Genomic DNA, 19945 nt, shown 5'->3' with positions numbered 1-19945 from the left:
GGAATTATAAGGAAGGTTGCCTGGCTATCAGGGAAATACAAATGAAAACCACATTGAGGATCCACCTAACTCCAGTTAGACTGGTCTATATTCAGAACTCTACTAACAACACCTGCTTGCATGGATGTGGGCAGTAAGGTACCCTCATTCACTGCCGATAGCAGTGTAGGCTAGTACAACCACTATGGAAAATGCTAAGAGAACTGAAAACTGACCTGCCATATGACCCAGCTATCCCACTTCTGGAAATATATCCAAAGGAAATAGAATCAGCATATGAGAAAAGGATCTGTAACCCTATATTTATAGTGGCACAAACTACAATACCAAAGACATGGAAACAACCCAAATGCCCATCAAAAGAGGAATGGATAAAGAAACTATTGTACATTTACTCTATGGAATAATACTCAGCCATTACAATGAAATTCTACCATTTGCAACCAAATGGTCACAACTAGAGATCATTATGCTCAGTGGAGTAAGTCAGTCCAAAAGGGCAAATATCCTATGTTCTCTCTGATATAAGGCAACCTTCATGAAAAATACAAGATAAATAGATACACAGGTAAACTTGCATGTGCATATAAGTCATCCAGAGGAACTGTATAATAGAGACTATCACATTGAGATGTGAAGATACACTGCAGTATGCATCTCTACTTCCCAATCAAAAATGGATTCCCAATGAAACTGTTAATTATATCTTGACAACAGGATGCTCAACTCTGCCATTCTCCATAACTAATATGTGAAGATAAGCTTAAGTGGAATAATGATGAATTCAGGACTGTTTTTGAAAGACTAAACTATTGTAATGAAATCGAGGAAACCAATGAGCAGAGAGAGGAAAAATAAGAGAAGCTTGGACTTTTCTAACTTCATCAGAAAAATGGAGGGCATCACTCCATTTTTGTAACATCCAATCTGGTTACTGAAAAAAGCAATATTTCAATGATGGAAAGCATCAGAGCATCATTGCTGACCAAGATTCAAACTTCTCATAAAAGCATTCCCCAAAATTAATAAGGTAGCTTTACAACAAGAAGAAAAAGCCAAGCATTTTTAGAAAAATACCATTAAAACATGACTTCTGGAAGAAGACACTGTAATATAGCAGGCAAAGCAACTACCTGTAATGTCTGTATCCCATATGAGCACTTTTTCAAGTCCTGGCTATACACTTCATATCCATCTCCTTGCTAAAGGCTTGAGAAAAGCAGCAGAAATGCTCCAAATGCTTGAGTCTCTGAAATCACGTGAGAAACTAGAAAGATGCTTCTGGCTCCTGGCTTCAGACTGGTCCCACCCTGACCTTTGTAACTAACTGTGGAGTGAACCAATGGATGGAGGATCTTTCTCTGTAACTCTGAACTGCAAATAAGTAAATCTTTATTTAAAAAGCCAAAGACCTGGGCCCAGCACGATTAGTTCAGCACTGGATCCCATATGGGCACTGGTTCTAACCCTGGCAGCCTCGCTTCCCATCCAGCTCCCTGCTTGTGGCCTGGAAAAGCAGTCAAGGACAGCCAAAGCCTTGGGACCCTGCACCCACATGGGAGACCGGGAAAAGATTCTGGTCTCCTGGCTTCGAAACATCACAGCACCAGGCACCGGGGTCACGTGGGAAGTAACTCATTGGACGGAAGATCTTCCTGTCTCTCCTCCTCTCTGTATATATACCTTTCCAATAAAATTAAAGAAAAAAAAAAGACCTATTTTTTGAAATTTAGAAGCTTCTTAAATAAATACACTCCTTGAATAAATCTGTAGGAAAATCAACATTCAGTGTAAATGTCCAAGACCTGACTATAGGCCAACCTAAAGCAAATCCTTCCCAAGAACTATGGAAGCTTATTTGGGGATTAAAAATAAAATGTATAAATCCTGCCCCAAAGAGCTTATTATCTCCCATCTTAAAAAAAGAAGAAAGATAAAACCTCAAATAAGACTAGATATCTTTTTTAAAGAAAAGAAAAATAATTCAATAATTTTTATCAATCTGTTTTACAGATGTTGTATATGATTTCATTTTTAGTCATGAAACAATTTTTCAAAACCTCAAATTCCATATAAATTATGCAAATCTGAATGTAAGCAAAAGTAATAATGTCTTATGAAAATCTAAACATGAGCATAATAAGTTCACACATGAGAAAAAAACACATATTGTCCTAAGAAAAGCCTTCCCAAATAACAGGAAGCTGTATTCTTGTTATTCCTTCTCATACCTTCCACATTCTTCTGTAGAAATTCTCACTAGAGCCTATATTCTCTCCAAATTCTAACAGTCACAATTCATAGAAGACATTTTAAAAAAAGAAACAACTAAGAGGCAGTTTGAATTCAAAAGGATGGGAGAAGAAATAGTACCAATTTCAGCCTATTAGATCAATTATGAGGGAAGAATATTGCTTAGCGTATTAGAAACTAATTCTAACTCTCAAGAAGACAGTGTTGGATATTGGCTATATTGGCTTTTTTTTTTCTTTTTAGATATATGCACCCTTTGACATAGAAACTATTCCTCCAGAAATCTATCCTACCTAATACCAAAAAGTGCCTAACAGTATATGCATGAGGATGTTCATTTTATCTTATTTTAATTTGAACTGTTTGCAATACAGTTCCATAGCAAAATAAATAACTCATTTGCTATACCTATAATGTCCTTCAGCGATAACCCATTATTCTGCTATTTAAATGTATTAAGATATTATAGGTATAGACAATGAGCATTACATTGCAGAGAAATAAAGTACTAATAACAATTTGAGTCCTCAACAAAAATTGACTACAAAATATCTCTACTACAGAATGCAACAGCTATAAAAACAAATCATAGCAAATGATTTAGATTGCCATATGTATCAATTGGAAGAATGTTCATGACTTATTCTACGTGGTAAGGTGAACCTGAAGTTTCCATATTGCTCACTTTTATCACTAAAATTAATATATTGTATAATCATGTTTTCTATGATTGTATAGATGTATGCACACATGTGAGGATGCATTTTTAAAAAGTCAAGAATAAGAATACACCAAAGTGGGTCCAGCGTGATGGCCCAGTGGCTAAAGCCCTCGCCTTGAATGCACCAGGATCCCATAAGGGTGCCAGTCCTAATCCCAGCAGCCCTGCTTCCCATCTAGCTCCCTGCTTGTGCCCTGGGGAAGCAGTCGAGGACATTCCAAAGCCTGGGGACCCTACACCTGTGTGGAAGACCTGGAGGAAGTTCTAGGCTCCTGGCTTCGGATCTGCGTAGCACCGGCCATTGCAGTCCTTTGGGGAGTGAATCATTGGAAGGAAGATCTTCCTCTCTGTCTCTCCTCTCTGTATATCCGCCTTTCCAATAAAAAAATAATAAAAATAAATCTTTTTAAAAAGAAAGATTTTTTTTTTAAAGATTTTTCAGTGATGAGAGAGAGAATCTTCACAGCCCCTCTTTGTTGAAATTCTGCTGGTAACTTTGTAGTGTTCACATGCTGCTTTCCTAGAGTGTAAGTGAGTCAAAGTAGTGTGGAGAATTATCTTTTTATTCGTGCTCCATTGTGTGATGTCATATAGCCATTTTAATGAAAAAAATTAAGCCATGGGAGTTTGTGTAGGTTGACTGATTTTAGCTGTTTCAAGTTCAAATCTGAAAAAAAGTATGGCATAGCTTAACTTCTATGTTTTTTATTTTCATTTTTATGTTTTTTATTTTATTTATTTTTTATTTATTTTTATTTATTTCCTTTTTAAAAGGCGCATATACAGAGACAGGAAGATCTTCCGTCTGATGATTCACTCCCCAAGTGAGCGCAACAGGCCGATGCTATGCCGATTCAAAGCCAGGAGCCTCTTCCGGGTCTCCCACGCGGGTGCAGGGTCCCAAGGCTTTGGGCTGTCCTCGACTGCTTTTCCGGGCCACAGGCAGGGAGCTGGAAGGGAAGCGGGGCTGCTGGGATAGAACCGGCGCCCATATGGGATCCCGGGCGTGCAAGGCGAGGACCTTTAACCACTTGCACCACCGCGCCGGGCCCAAAATAAATAAATCTTAAAAAAATATGTACCAAAGTGTATTTATCAGGTAAAGAAACAGTGAAAAGAGGGGACATCTGCTGCTTCCTTCTACATATGCTGAAATTGTAAAGTTTCTAACATTGCAATGGAAACAATTTTTAATACCCCAACAGAAAACACTAAAACACAGGATCAGGATGAGGATACTTGAAAATAAAAAACATAGAAGTTAAGCTATGCCATACTTTTTTTCAGATTTGAACTTGAAACAGCTAAATTCAGTTAACCTACACAAACTCCCATGGCTTAATTTTTTTCATTAAAATGGCTATATGACATCACACAATGGAGCACGAATAAAAAGATAATTCTCCACACTACTTTGACTCACTTACACTCTAGGAAAGCAGCATGTGAACACTACAAAGTGACCAGCAGAATTTCAACAAAGATTCTCTCTCTCATCACTGAATTTTTCAACTGGTAACTGGGAATTCTGAACACCTACCTTATTTAGCAAAAATATCCTGCAGCATAAACACAAAAGACTCTTTCTAAACAATACTGATAAACACAATTATTAATCGAGTCTCAATAATAGAGTCTAAGTTTTTACTTAGAAAGATTAGCAAATAAAAAACACCTAGCCAAGGATAAATAAACATTTTTTGAAATGTGAGTTAATGGCAGTTAATTCATTGTTAATTAAACACAAACAATAAGAAACTATTAATATGGTATGGTGGCTAACATCTTTAACATCTTACAGTTCGGCTGGAAGGTGCTCTAATCTTTCAAATCAAAATTTGCAACACGAGCAAAAAACTCTCAATACTCAAATACTTAAAGCAAAAAGGAATGACAACGAAATGTACACCCACATGAATACAGACCTACACACATCCAGCATCTTTCAGGTCAATCGTTTCAAAAATACCAGATGGTGATATAAGGCTCAAAGAGAGTGTGGTTTGAGAAGCAGGATGGTTACAGTCCAAGTCAAGACCTGAAAGATTCCCAAAACCCAGGGGAGGGTTACATTGAGTTCAACAGGATTTGTCAGATTTTGAAGTTTGTATTCTTGCCCAATCACAATGCTTTATGACAGAAAGTAACTATTTCTCCATTCCCTGTTGAACACATTAATCAGAATCTGGCCTAGGTATTCCACTCAGTCAACTCAGTGCACATGCTTCCCCTCTCCCCTCCAACGCACTGCTCTCCCCAGAGACTCCCTGTGCAGCACTGCTATGTAACCCCTGGCCCTAAGTTCAACCTAAGCTCTGAGGAAAATAAATTGTACGAATCTTATTAATAAACTCTTAGTTGGTTTGACATATTTCCTTGAGACACAAACCAAGCACTGACATTTCTAAATGCTTAAAAAGTCCAAATCTAAAAATACGCGTGGCTTCAGGTCAGCTCACCCACAGCCATTTCAGCCTTTTGAGAGTGAACCAGCACAGGGAGATCTCTGTCTCTCTGCCTCTCCTTCTGTCTGTGTAATTCTGCCTTTCAATTAAAAATGAACCTTAAGAAAATAAGGAATAATGAATCCAATTATCCAGGGACTATCACATAGAAGGTTTATCTGAAATTTAATTCTTATACAACATAGATGTGATTTTTAGGTACTTATATTGAGCTAATTACCTAAGGATTTCTTTGGAATACAGATAATGAGAATATAAACATAAAAGGTTGTTTAAAGTAATTTAAAGTAAGTTGTTAATATAATTTTCCAAAAGAATAAATCAAAGAATGGTGACAGAAAATGCATTTTGAATTTAAAAGATTTTAAAATATTTTAAAAATACACTGCAAATTTTTCTAATTACAGGAGGCTCAATGAATAAGATCTTGGTGTAAAACAGTCAAGGATTCATTTAACTTGCAGCACTTTTGGTTACTAGCATAAAGAAAGCATGCCAATTTCCAAACTTCAGTGCTAATGTGCACATCAGTTACCCCGCCTAACCTCTATTTCGATCAAATAATTTAACTGTAACATCATTTTAGAAAAAAGTGTCTTAGGAATTAAAAATATTAGAGTCGACTTTTAGTTGCTTTCAAAGTTACTGTAGAATATAGAAGAAACAAAGAAAAATATGGTTAGTGATTACTGATTCATGTCAACAGAAAAAAAAATCAGTCATTTATACAGCTAAAATTCATACACAATACAGCTTTCAGCTTCAATCAGCAGCTGTCTCTCATTGCCCTTCATTAACCTCAACTCTACAGGAATACATTCTACTGGGAATGAAAGTAATATGAAGCCTAGCAGATTGTAGAATATAATAGATGAAGAGTCTAGCAAATAAAATCATAATATTAAATATTAATTTTACTTACGCTCTTTATGAAAATTAACTAGTTAATACAAAAAACCTCATATTTAAAATAATTAAAAGAAAAATAAAACAGAAAAAAAGGATTTTTAAAGGATTTTTATGAGTAGAGGCCATATCCTATTTTTAGCATTCACACTGGTCTAGACACTTATAAAATGGTAATTTCTGAAAGAAAAAAGTATTTCCTAAGGCAAATCTGATCTAACATTAAGAAACATTATGAACAAACAGATGAAATTTCCATTCTATCACTACATCAAAGCCAATTAATTTAATAATAAAATATCACAAAGTAGCAAAAGTAAAAAGAAATTACATTTATAATACACAGGTGATACAGATTTAAAGAGACTCAAATAACAAACTCATACTTCTTATTAAATATTCTTTCTTCTGTCCTTCTGTTATTATTGAATTGGTCTAGTGAATTCTTAGCTATTTTAATATTTAGTATTAACAACTGAATTACTTTATTTTCTATGCTAAAATTTCCTTTTGGTTATTTTAAATTTCTATTTCTTTTCTGAAAATGTTCATCTTTCAGTTTACTCTGGAAGTCTAACTCTTGATGCAAGCATTTAACCTAGAAGTGAAGCCAGCCGTTCTTGTCCCACATCAAAGTATCTGAGTTCAATTTCCAGCTCTGGCTCCTGACTCAGGCTTTCTGTCAATGTGCACCCTGAGAGGCAGCAAGCGACAAGTCACATGTGTATGCCCCTGCCACCTCTGAGAAGATGCAAGCTGAGGTCCCAGTTCCTGGCTTTATTCTGCCCTAGCCTCAGGCCTTAAGGCAACTCTTTTGTGTATCTAAAACAAATGAGAAACTTCTTAAAAGCCGTATACTGGCCTCAGAGAGCAGCATTATAACAGTGTCTCTAAGAACTGCCTTGGAATTCTAAAACTCTAGATCACCTAAAGGATGGCATTTGTTCATTACTGTTTTCCCTATATCTGTTTACCTTTCCTGGTTCTTGATAAGTTAGATTATACCGATTGAATTCTAGAGGCTTTCAATATTCACAGCACCGCGAAAAACTGACAGATTTTTTTTTAAATGTTACTGCTGCTGATGTTATCGACAATCCACTTTGTTAGCTTCCAAGCACAAGTTGGAAACTACCTTGTGTGGGTGATGTGTTTCCATGTCAGTTCAATTTCCCAAGTAGTTTACATGCTCTTCTCCTTATCCTCCTGCGTTAGCTAATAACCAGTAGGGACTAGGACAGCGGTCTGCACTGAAGCTGAGTTTTCAAATCTATTCCGTCTTTCTCGAAAATGTTTCACACAGGCTTAGGTCGTGGACAAGTCTGGGACTCCATAAACAAACTCATCCTTTTCATTCTCCTCCTTGACCTCCATGATTACACCAGACCCATCCTTCCCAGGCTCCTTTTCTTGATTCTCTGGCTAGAAAATTGGCATTTTTTTCTGTCTTCTCAAGTGGTCGCATACTTTCTGCAGCTACATTTAACTCAGGAGGAGAGTGGTAAGAAAATAAAGGTAAAAATAGACAATATGATTCCCCTTACGCTGAACTATGGAAGCTTGTTTCTGGGTTTCCCACGCAGGTGAAGGATCTTAAGGCTGAAGGCCATGTGGCTGCTGGTTTGTCTACCAGTTGCTCCACTTTCAGTCCACTTGGCTGCTTGTGGCCAGAGAATCTGCTGCTTTCCCTTGGACGCTGCATCCACACAGGAGACCTGGAAGAAGCTCCTGGCTCCTGGCTTTGGATAGGTTTAACTCTAGCCATTGCAGCCATTTGGGGAATGAAGCAGCAGATGGAAGATATTTCCATGTCTCTCTGTAAATCTGCCTTTCAAATGAAACCAAATTAAGCTTTAAAAATTGGGCCCGGTGCAGTAGCCTAGCAGCCGAAGTCCTCATCTTGCAAGGGCCGGGATCCCATATGGGCACCAGTTCTAATCCCAGCAGCCCTGCTTCCCATCTAGCTCCCTGACTGCTTGTGGCCTGGGAAAGCAGTCAAGGACAGTACAAAGCCTTGGGACCCTGCACTCAAGTGGGAGACCCAGAAGAGGCTCCTGGCTTTAGATTGGTTCAGTTCTGGCTTTTGCAGCCACTTGGGAAGTGAAACAGCAGACAGAAGACCTTTCTGTTTCTCCTCCTCTCTGAATATCTGACTTTCCAGTAAAAATAAATAAATCTTTAACAAAAACTATTGCATTCTAAATGGAACCAATTGGTTCCACATTCAACTTAAACTAAGTATTTTCACTCTTTCCCAAAGGTAAGTTCCTGTAATAGTAAGAATCAAATCCTAGCATCTGTCTCCACAGCACTCAACCCTGCATATGCAAGCACGTCACTTGTTTGCATGTTCAATACCTTTGTTTTCTTTTTGTGTTAATTCTCTACTTTCAATGTCAAATCATTAATTTTCAACTAATCAGCAGCCAGCCCTTGCTACCAATTGCTCTATTAGGAATAATCAAATTTATAATCATAAGCTATACAATTCCAGTTAACGTCTTAGATATTCACTACTACTCTAAAACAGCTTAATTACGAATAGAAAATACTATATTTGATCATTAGGTGCTTTCTAGAAAAACAGAAAAAACACGCAAAGTAAAATTATATTCAACACCAACCTAAATTACATCTTCTTCAGGGAGTAAATACAAAAAAGCATATAGAGACAATCAGACTGGTAATAATTTAGGAATTGGTATTTATCCCTGGGAACAGGAAACTCTTCAAGACGGACAAAATCTAGAATATGCAGAATATTCTGGGAGCCAGTGGCAAATGGAGTAACCAAGACTCCCACTTGGGTTGTATCACAATACTTGCCAAAATTGCCACAAGATGAGCCCTACTCTATACTATATTAGCTACAAAAATATTTTGTTAACCTTAATATGTTAATCATATATAGCACATTTATTGTATTTAAAGCTTATCTATTTTAATTTACTTGAAACACTGAAAGAGAGAGAATCTTCTACCTACATGTACACTTCCCAAATGCCCACAGCAAGCAGGGCTGGGCTGGACAAAGCCAGGAGCTTGGAACATCCAAGTTTCCCACATGAGTGGTGGGGAGAGGAACCCAAGTACTTGGACTGTCATCTGCTGCCTCCCAAGATGCACATTAGCAGGAAGCTAGATCAGAGCAGAATAGCAGGACTTAAATCAAGCACCACTTGAACTAGGTCTCTCAAGACAGGATGCAGGCATCATCTAAGGAGCAACTTCACTGGCTACTTAACAATACCCACCCCTAGAGTCTACATCACAATGAACCTCCATAGCAAGAACAAATGTCTTTATTTCCCTCTGTCTGTGATAAAGAAATAAGTTCTATGTGTCACAAAATACCAAGAAAAGGAAGAAGATTATTTTTGCCTCAAACTACAAATGTATTGAAGCTGGTGTTGTGGAGTAGCAAGCTAAACTCATAAAAGGCATAAGCCTCCACTTGCAGCACTGGCCTCTGCACCTACATGGAAGGGCCTATAAGACGTTGCTGGCTTCCGGTTTCAGACCAGCCCAGCAGCAGCCACTGTGACCAAAGCAGGAGGGGATCATAGGTGGGGATAGTGATCCAACCAATGCAAGATCTCCCTCTTTCTCACCTCTCCTTTGTGAGTCTTTCCTCCTTTTGTAACACTGGCTTTCAAAAAAAGATAAATCTTAAACAAAGCTATATATTAGTAGATGTCTTTAATAAAATGCTATTTGTATTTAATCAAAGATCTAAAAAGAAAAAAAATAAACAGAGATTTTAAAACTTCGCCTATTTTCAACCTGAAATATGGTTCAAATATGACTATGAACTAAAATTGATTCATATGACAGTAACAATTAACATTATACACATCACATATTTTATAAAGTTGTGAATTATGAGTTTTCAACTAATAATTACATAAAATTTTTCATCTTACTTCTCCATTTCTTAATGAAGTGATGGTTCCTCTTGCCACACCCATTCTAAATAGTGTTTCCGTAGCCTGCAAATAAAAAAAAAAGAAAAATGCATCATGTACAATCTGAAGTCAATTAGATTTCCCAACTCAAAAATAAACAAACATCCAACACTATTATGCATGTTACATCCAATACTATTACAATACTAACAACATATTCAGTAACACACAATAAGTGGTAGAAGTTCTAAATTATCCCCAATTTTTTTTTTTACAATCTTTTAATCCTAGCAAGAGCTCAAAATGAATTATTCCAGAAGGCTATTTTAATATCCTGGGATACTTCCAGTCTATAGTTTCAAGTTACTTCACTTAGATAAGATTAAACATGCATTTGATTTAAAACAAATATATTGAAATCCAGGATTTAGAGTTTTAGCTTCCACTTGAAGTCACTTCAAATCACTTGTTTTACACTGATGTATTAAATAACACCCAAAACAGTTATATATATTGACAAAGAACAATCAGAAAAAGTAACATATAGTTAAAAAAAAAAGAGGAGAAATTTAAGAAAACAATTCCATTTACAATATCACAAAAAAGTGAAATTCTTGGAAAACCTAAATAAGGAAGTAAAAGACATAGACACTGAAAACAACAAACCATTGCTGCTAGAAATTAAAGAAGACTTAAGTAAACTCAAAACAACCCATACTCATGACTTGGAAGCTTTATCAAGATACCAGTACCACCGGCACTCTATAGATTCAAGGCAGTTTTAGTAAAAAGCTCAACGACATTTTGGGCAGAAAAAAATAACCCACATACAGAGATATCGAATAGCAGTTTTGAAAAAATAATCAAGTTGGGTGACTCACATTTTCTGATTCAAAACACCTCCTGATTACCAGAAGTCTACAACCATAAAATTACTATATGATTCAAGAATCCTACTTTTGAATATATATCTACCAAAATTGTAAAACACAAACAAAAACAAAACACAAACAAACAAAAAAACTCAGAGAGTTTTGCATAGTTATAATACAATAGTATAACTATTTACAATAGCCAAAAGGTGAAACCAACCCAAGTGCTCATAGGCAATCAACAGATCCACAGATACATGGTATATAAATAGAAATAGTACTCAGACATTTAAAATGCTGAAATTTTAGTCCATGCTACAATGAGTAGGAATCCTGAATACATTTTATTAAGTGAACTAAATCAGCAAACAAATGGCAAATACTAAATGGCTTGCTTACATGATCTATCTAGATAACCAAACTCAGCTAGAAAAAAGAATGATAGTCACCAGGAGCAGAGAAACAGAGAAATAGGAAGTAGCCACTTAGTGGGTTCAGTTTAGGACAATGAAAGGCTATGAAAATGGACGGTGGTGGAGGCGTGCAACATCAATGTACTGACACCAATGATTAAAATTGCTAACATGGTAAATTTTATATTATTTTACCACAATAAAAAAAAAGTTACGGATATTTCCAGTGTTTTACCTCCTTATAATTGCCACAAAACTAAAGGTTTAGTAAAAAACACTATTTTTCTATTAGACTGGTCTATACAAAGAACAGATGCTGGAAAAAAAAAAAAACTACATATTTTACAAGAGTATGCCAAACAGAAAGAAAAGGAAATAATTTAATGATGCAGAACTTATTCAGCAATACTTAAGTTAAAGAGGAATGGATTAGAAAGAAAGTAAATAAGACAAAGTCTTTTTTAGGAGTTTACATCCAGGGAAAAACTAAAATGAACAAATTTATCAGTAAATAACTCAATGTATATAATTAATAAAAATGTGTTGCATTTGCCTGTGTGACATTTTCTTTAATAATCCTTAAATATTCCTTAAATTCCTTGAATTTCTGTATGTGCTTCTTATTGATAAGAAGCTTTATAAGGAGTTTTCAGAATTCTGCATCCCCCATTTCCTTGATGTCCTCCTCAGATAACTGTGAGGTTGGCCAAGTCTTATGCATCTCTGCGGGGTAGTCTTCAATAATATTCATTGTGCCTCTGCTTTGCTTTGCTTTTTTGTCATTGTACTTCTGGTTAGCAGACTGATTTTACTGATTGTGTTTGGCACTCAGTTCTTTGCTTGCAGTCACCTGTGCCACTCACTCTCGTAACTTTCAAGTCTGAATTCTTGTGTTAGATTTTTATGTTAGTCTCCGTAGCCCCAGCTCCTGGCTCAACACTCTTCACTTCCTGTGATCCTGTGTTGTGGCTGCATCACGGTCCACTTCTGGGTCAGGAAGTTCCCAGGACTGGGGAGACAACAGGTATCCTAAATCAGTAGGTTGCTGGTGGTGCTGATCTTGCTGGAACCTGCTGGCCATTAGGTCTGAGAGTCTCCCAGACCTATTTTGACCCTTAGGATGCCAAATTCGGTATTCTTATCCTTGTGGGACCAGTGCAATTGGTCCAGCACATGCGCAGCTCACTGTTGTCCCTGAAGTCTCATAGACTTTGCCACACTGTACAAAATGGCACCTGATGTGCCAGTGGTAGAATTCTGGGTCCATTGGCTTTTAGTCTAAGGGCTACCCAGATTTTGGGTGGAATGTGTAGGATGCCATGAAGTAGTAGAGTAAGTTTGCTCCTAGTCAGTGCATCTGAAGTCCCATCCCACAGCGCCCAATTTCCTACACAAAATGTTGCCTGGTTTGACTCTGTTAGAGTCTGGGCTGTGAAATCCACCTTGTTCCTGCACCACCTGTTTGGGGTATACTACTCTGTCTTTCGTCCTGGTCCAATCAAGCAAATCAGTAGGATGGGCACTTTTTTGCCTGGGTTCATTTGCTGAGCTCCCAGTGAATTCCCCTTCCCACCTGGCTGCTGGTGGAGCTCTGACTGCCAGTGGAACTCAGTTCCCTGCATGCTGACTGCCACTGGGGAATCTGGTCACTGCAACACCACACCATTGTCTCTACTGCTATCCCATGTACATCAGTCTCCAGATGCACCTCTGCCATCAGCCTGTCCTCTCCTATATTCTGAATGTGCGCTTTCTGCTTCACCTTGGCTAATGATTCTCCATTTGTTTAAATGTGTCCTTATCCTATTCCACCATCATGATTCTCCGTAATCACATTACTTTAAGGGTGGATAATATAAGCACAAAACTAAGCAAAAAGAATAGCCCAAATGCACACCATAATGACAGTGACAATTGCAGCTCTATACCTAATACTTGTCAAATAACATTCCGAGAGATTTCAGTATAGTTGAAGCAAGGTAGCTTCTATTCAGATGGGGCAATAAGTACAAAGACTTGCAAGTAGGATTATACTTGGAATATCTAAGTGCAAGATGGCCAAGGGGACTGAAAGGAAGAGACTACATGAGTATGGTTGAAATGCAAGAGGATGCATAGTCACTGGTTCAATATGTGCTGGTATTTTTTAACCTGTCATTAAGAGGAATTTACTTCTAATTTTCATTAGTCAAAAATATAATTCAAAGGATGCTCTACTTAAACAAATTTTTAACAATTAGAATCTAGTTACTATCATGGCACAGCAGGCTTAAGCTGCTGCTTAAGACAGCAGTATCCCATGAGAAGTGTGAGTTTGAATCTTGGCTACTGCTCTTCTAACCAGCTCCCTGCTAATGCGCCAGGGAAAGCAGCAGATGATGGTCCAACAAGTTGGGCCCCTGCCACTCAGTCAGGAGAGATCTAGGTGGAGTGCTAGCCCCCTGGATAGAGCCTGGCCTAGCACCAGCTACTGCAACCATATAGAGAGTCAAGCAATGAAGACAACTCACTCACTTGTTTCTCTATCTCTCTCTCTTTTTCATTTCTTCTCTCTCTCTCTCTTCCCCATCTCTATTGCTACCTCTCAAACAAATTATTCAAACATTTTAAAAAAGTAATTAGTATATGAACTAAAAAACAAGAGATTTCTTAAATTGAGGGGTTGTTTTAACTTTTCTATGTTTTAACTTCTCCAATTAAGAAAGTCTTATCTCCCATAGCAACTTCACCATTATAAGAAAGTTAAGACCAGTGTCACAACCAGCAGAGTAAACACTACTCCAATAATTTTACTTTGGTAATAATAATTTTAAAAAGCAACAACCATTGAATACTTAAGGAATGCTTTTAAGACAAAAGACAGAGAAAATAAACAACAAAAAAAGAAATTTAAAGTAACAAAAGAGCAGGTCAAAATGCAAAAATACGTACACACATGATACTAGAGCCATTAAACAATAAGGTATCACAAGAAAAGGAATATTTTGGAGAACTGAAGCAGCTCAGAAATCATAACAAAAAAGCTATAAATTTTAGTAAAAGAATTCTAGGTAAAATTGAAGAACTCTTCAATGAATTCAAACAAAAAAATTCTAAAAAAAAAATAGAAGAGAGCAACATTACCGGAAGAAACACATAAGCACGTGTGTACACACACACACACACACACACACACACACACACACAAGCTGGAGGATGGTGGCTTGATATCTAACTGCTAAATTACAAAATATAAAAGCTTTTAGGACAAAACAATGAACTTCCTGAATATTACAGAGCATTATCATAACTGCAATCAATTCACTGAGAGATGAGTCATTAGGAAGAGGTTATTCATATAGTCACAAACTGTAAATTCAAAAATTTTCTATGACAGATTTTTACTAAATCATTTAAGCTAGATGCTGAAAAGACTACATAAATTTTTATTGAAGGATAAAATGTCAATCACGATTTACTCGCATTTATTCAATTCTTGGTCTCACACACACATAAACATTACATTTCCACCATCCTGCTTCCTACTAAATCTTACTAAATTCGGCGTTGTGTCCTATAACTATAGTCATGTAGCTCAGCCTAGTTACTGCACATGCTTGAGGAAGTAAAGGAGAAAGGCACAGACAAAAACTCCTTGGCATAAAATATGAAGCAATTCCTCAAAACCACATGACATTTCTTTCTTCCTCATGTCTCAAAAACCTGAGGTAATCTTAAAATTGCTTCTTTTTGTTATTTTCTTCAATAGACTAACACTTAACTCGATCTTTTGTTTCCACCCAAATTGGTTCACTTTCATCAGCTCTTCCCACTAACATGTTTAAAGATTCCTCAGTCTCACAGGGATCCTTCCATGTAGTTAAGCTTCCTTTGTTTCCATAGGAAAGCACTGGAGTGTGAAACTTTCTTTTGATGTCTACCAAAGAGATCTTTTAATTTACTTGTACCTAAACAAGTACTAACAAGTGTTAAAAATAATGGGACACAGGACTAACTCTCAGCATCTGTAAATTTACCAACAGTGAATTCCTAATTGAAATGTTGCAACTCCTAAGATGTCTGTATTATATCCAAGATGATTAACGGTGAAAGCATTCATTCAGTATTTTCTACTTCAGTGGAAAGAGTGGAATGTTCACAGGTCCTTGTTTATAAACCTATTATCAGGAGATTGCCTTTAAGAACAATATTAGATAAAAGAAGTTTAAAAGACACAGAATCAGAACCAGTGTCCCTGCAGTCCTGGCATACCTCATGCTCAAGTTCTGGCTGCTCTAATTCCCATCCAGTTCCCTGCTTGTGCCCTGGGAAAGCAGCAGAATATGGCCAAAAGTCTGAGGACGCTGCACCTGCATGGGAGACCCAGAGGAAGCTTTTGGCTCTCAGCTTCGGTCTGGTCCAGCTCCAATCTTTGCTGCCTTTTGTGGAGTGGAACCTCAGATGGAAGATTGATCTATCTATCTATCTATCTATCTATCTATCTATCTATCTATCTATCTCACAAGTAAACAAATCTTATAATGGGAGAATAAAACATAAAACCAAATGTAATAAATGTAAAATCTTGTGTTGGAGCTGTTTGGGGGAGGAACGATGCACAAATCAGAATGATCCAGGAGGATTCACACACACACACACACACACACACACACACACACACACACACACACACACGATAATAATAGTCATTTCTGGGTGATTTTTTCTTTATTTTTTAACTCCTAACATGCCTATGTATAGTATGCTCCAAGACCTCCAACAGTTATCTAAAACCAAGAATACTACTAAATATATAGTATATACAATTTTTTTCTATGTACATATCTATGCTCAAGTCTACTAAAGATCATAACAATAATGAAACAAAATTTTAAGAATAATCTGTAATTGTTGTTTCTCTCAAAATGTCTTACTAAACTACATTCACTCTTTCCAGGACCTGTATGATGAGACTAAGGTGAGTATCATGGGCAACATGTTATGATACTAGGCCACTACACAGGGTTATTTTAGCATTAACACTGCATTACTACAGTAGTTGATTTGGTAACTGAGACAGTTACTGAACAAATGGCATGTACAGGGTAAACATGCCAAAAAACATCCATAACAGACCAGCCAGAGACGTCATCACTTAAGGCATCATGTCATTCAAAACTTAGAAAGGAATTATTTATGAAATTTATCTTTGATATTTCCAGATCAAATTTGACTATAAGTGAAATAGCAGAAAGCAAAACTACAGAAAAAGAGGGAAGTAGTATATACTATTTAGTAATAATAAAAATAAAGAGAAAGCAGAATGTTAACCTGCCTAAAGCAGTCACTGCAGGTATTAACCTATGTGAAAAGTCTCCTTAAATAGCCTAATTGAATGTAAAACATTGAATTCATGGTCTAGTTTAAGGTGCCATTTCTTGAAATGAACAGACATTTTAGGAAACACTACTTATACTTTTTCAAATACAAAACATGACATTCAGTTGCATATTGACAGCACCTTTTACAGTCAATAATCCTATAGACTGAAGAGATCTGGTTGTAGTAACAATCCACCTAGTTCAAACTGTAGCCTCATCATTTGCAAGCATTGTGACCTTAGACAAGTGCTTCATGTCTTTGAGTTTCCTGATTCACAAGTAATGATAAATATGAAATGTAAACTGAAAGAACCTTGCAAATGCACCATAAATGATATTCTATTAGCATTAATATCTGAAGGAAAAACAGAAAACTCCAAATCTGCCTTTATAATGGCAGCAGAGAGCACTGGCAACTAAGATTTAACTGTTTCAACAACCCAACAGAACCGCTACATTAGGCAACATAACCACTTATACTGAAATTCTTAACAGGGCAATTAGAATAAACAGAACACATACTTCAAGAAGATTATTCATCAAGTTTTCAAAAATCACATATAAAACCTCACTCTCCAGTTGTTAATCCAGACCACAGAAGAAAAAACAATATTAATACTGATACCTTTTAAAAGAAAATTTGCTTTTCTTCTCTATGGTGATACAAAATATAAAATACAACAAAATGGCAAAACTGAACATTAAGTGTCCTCAAAAATACACAAATTTATTAGCATAACACTAAAATCTTGGTCTAGTTAAAACCACTCTAAAACTTTTCTCCAGGCAGCTGCCTACAAGCTAGCTAGCCCTTTCCTAGCTTCCTAATTCGTATTCATAACTCCAGGCCCTAGGCTGCAGCAGCTGTACCACAAGAAACACTTCAGAGAGAAATTTTAGCATTCTAGCCAGAAAATAGGGATGAGTGGTCCAAAGAAGCCAGACAATGTGGAGCGAATGAATTCCTTGTTATTGGGGGTTTGGGCTTCTTATTTTTTCCTAACTCTGCTCCCAAGAGAAAGTCCTACTTACAAGATGAAACATCAGCAGTGAAACCAGTTAAAAATGGAAAAACAATCTTGTTTTCTAACAAAAGGGTTGAAAAAGGATCCTCTGTAGCCAAAACAGGGGGGAAAAATTCCTAATTTTTTTTTAACTTTCTCCAGCCACATTGTCCTACAGATATGCTTTCCTTCAGTAACTCCAGCTGTGACAGCAAGGCAAGAACTCAAAATCCAAAAGAAATTGTCTGAACAGAAGATCAGGAGAAAGAACCCTAAGAGCTACATAGGGTATCCACAGGGATAACTAGCTATCCACAGGGATAACTTCAGGAAAGAAGTGCTAGTAACAGACCATCTAATTAAATTTACCATTGAGCTGGCACAGGAAGAGTACTCACTCCTAAATGGTATACCCAAAGACATACCTAACCGACAAAGCAATAGACTTGCAGCAAAACTTCAACTAAAACCATCACCTAGGAATATGAGTGACATGTATACGTGAAATACATTCAAAGTATCACAGGAAACTCAGAACTGACACTGGAAGTATTGTCCACTGAAGATGAGAGAGAACTCATTGTCTGAACCTAATCAGGTGACTCTTTACTACAAAAAAACTTCAGTAAATTAGACAAAAACATGTTCAAAATATCTACAATTAAAACCAAAGTATTCTGGGCCCGGCACGGTGGCGCAAGTGGTTAAAGGTCCTCGCCTAGCACGACCCGGATCCCATATGGGCGCCGGTTCTAATCCCGGCAGCCCCGCTTCCCTTCCAGCTCCCTGCCTGTGGCCTGGGAAAGCAGTCGAGGATGGCCCAAAAGCTTTGGGAACCTGCACCCTCATGGGAGACCCGGAAGAGGCTCCTGGCTTCGGATCTGCATAGTATCGGCCCTTTGCGCTCACTTGGGGAGTGAATCATCGGACGGAAGATCTTCCTCTCTGTCTCTCCTCTCTGTATATCCGCCTTTCCAATGAAAAAATAATAAAAATAAATCTTTAAAAAAAAAAAAAAACCAAAGTACTCACTCGGCAAATAATGAAGCTTGATCATTTCTGAGAAAATAATTATTTGACACTGAAATGATCAGGAAAAGCCTTTAAAGCATCAATTAAAAGTGTGTTCCATGGGATAAAGTAAACATACTTACATTTAATAAAAGCTTTTCAGCCAAGAAATAGAAATTTTTCAAAAATGGAAATGTGAGGATCAAAAAGCATTTCAAATGTTAAAATTCAATGGATGGGCTAATTAGCAAAATGGAGATGGAAAAGGAGCAGTGAGTTCTAAGATAGATCAATAGAAATCATCCATCCCAGGACAGCAAGCATCCCAAGTGCCTAGGGTCAAGTTTCACATCTGTCCATCCCAGCAGCTTGCTAATGGCACACCCTGCAAGGCAGCAGATAGCTTCTCCAGCACTTGAGACTCTCATCAACATGTAGGATACCCAAATGGAGCTCCAGGCTCCGGGCTTCAGCCTGGCCTAGACCTGGCTACTGTGGACAGCTGAGTAGTGAACCAGTGGACAGAAAATCAGTCTCTCTCTCTCTCTCCCCCCTTCCCTCAAAATCCCCATTCTGGTTGTTCTGTCTTTCAAATGTGTAACAATAAACAAACTTTTTAAAAAACAAATTTTAAGGATTCAAGAGCTCACAGCCTTCCCATTCAAACAGACAAGAATATACTTCGAAAGTATTGTTAAAAAATGAAATTACTGGGTTTTTTTAACAATACTTTCGAAGTATATGCAGGTTTTTTTAAGAGGAAGTATACATTCTACACTATAGTGACCAGAACAAATATTGAAACAAGTAAACTGATCATAGAGACTAGTAGGAGACATTGTAAGATAGAGTATTTGCTCACATTATTAGCTATCCAGAAAAAGAAGAAAACAAATTAGCAAAAATAAAATGTCTGAAGAAATAATGACTATACATTTGCTGCACTTGGTGAGAGTCATATATTTCAACATTCAAGAAGTTCAGCAAACACTGGAAGCTAAAAAACATACCCCAAAATTTCAAAACTTGAATATA

The 19945-nt window shown here is 37.0% G+C and overlaps 1 protein-coding gene across 2 annotated transcripts in view; it reads right to left on the bottom strand.

Annotated features, from left to right (window-relative positions):
- The window catches only part of TMEM135 (transmembrane protein 135), a 203989-nt gene that overhangs the window by 101034 nt on the left and 83010 nt on the right, over positions 1-19945 (bottom strand). Inside the window, exon 5 of one of the 2 annotated variants that reach the window (XM_040964365.1) lies at positions 10269-10334. The exons of the other annotated variant lie outside the window; for it this stretch is intronic. Within the exon in view, the coding sequence (XP_040820299.1) occupies positions 10269-10334 (66 nt within the window). The remainder of the gene's footprint in view (positions 1-10268; positions 10335-19945) is intronic. 2 annotated transcript variants of the gene reach the window in all.

The sequence above is a fragment of the Ochotona curzoniae genome, unplaced genomic scaffold (assembly GCF_017591425.1).
Source record: "Ochotona curzoniae isolate NIBS_2020 unplaced genomic scaffold, NIBS_Ocur_1.0 scaffold_3223, whole genome shotgun sequence".
Classification (NCBI taxonomy): Eukaryota; Metazoa; Chordata; class Mammalia; order Lagomorpha; family Ochotonidae; genus Ochotona; species Ochotona curzoniae.
The sequence above is the reverse complement of the archived record's forward strand: the minus strand, read 5'-3'. Positions and strand labels throughout refer to the sequence as shown.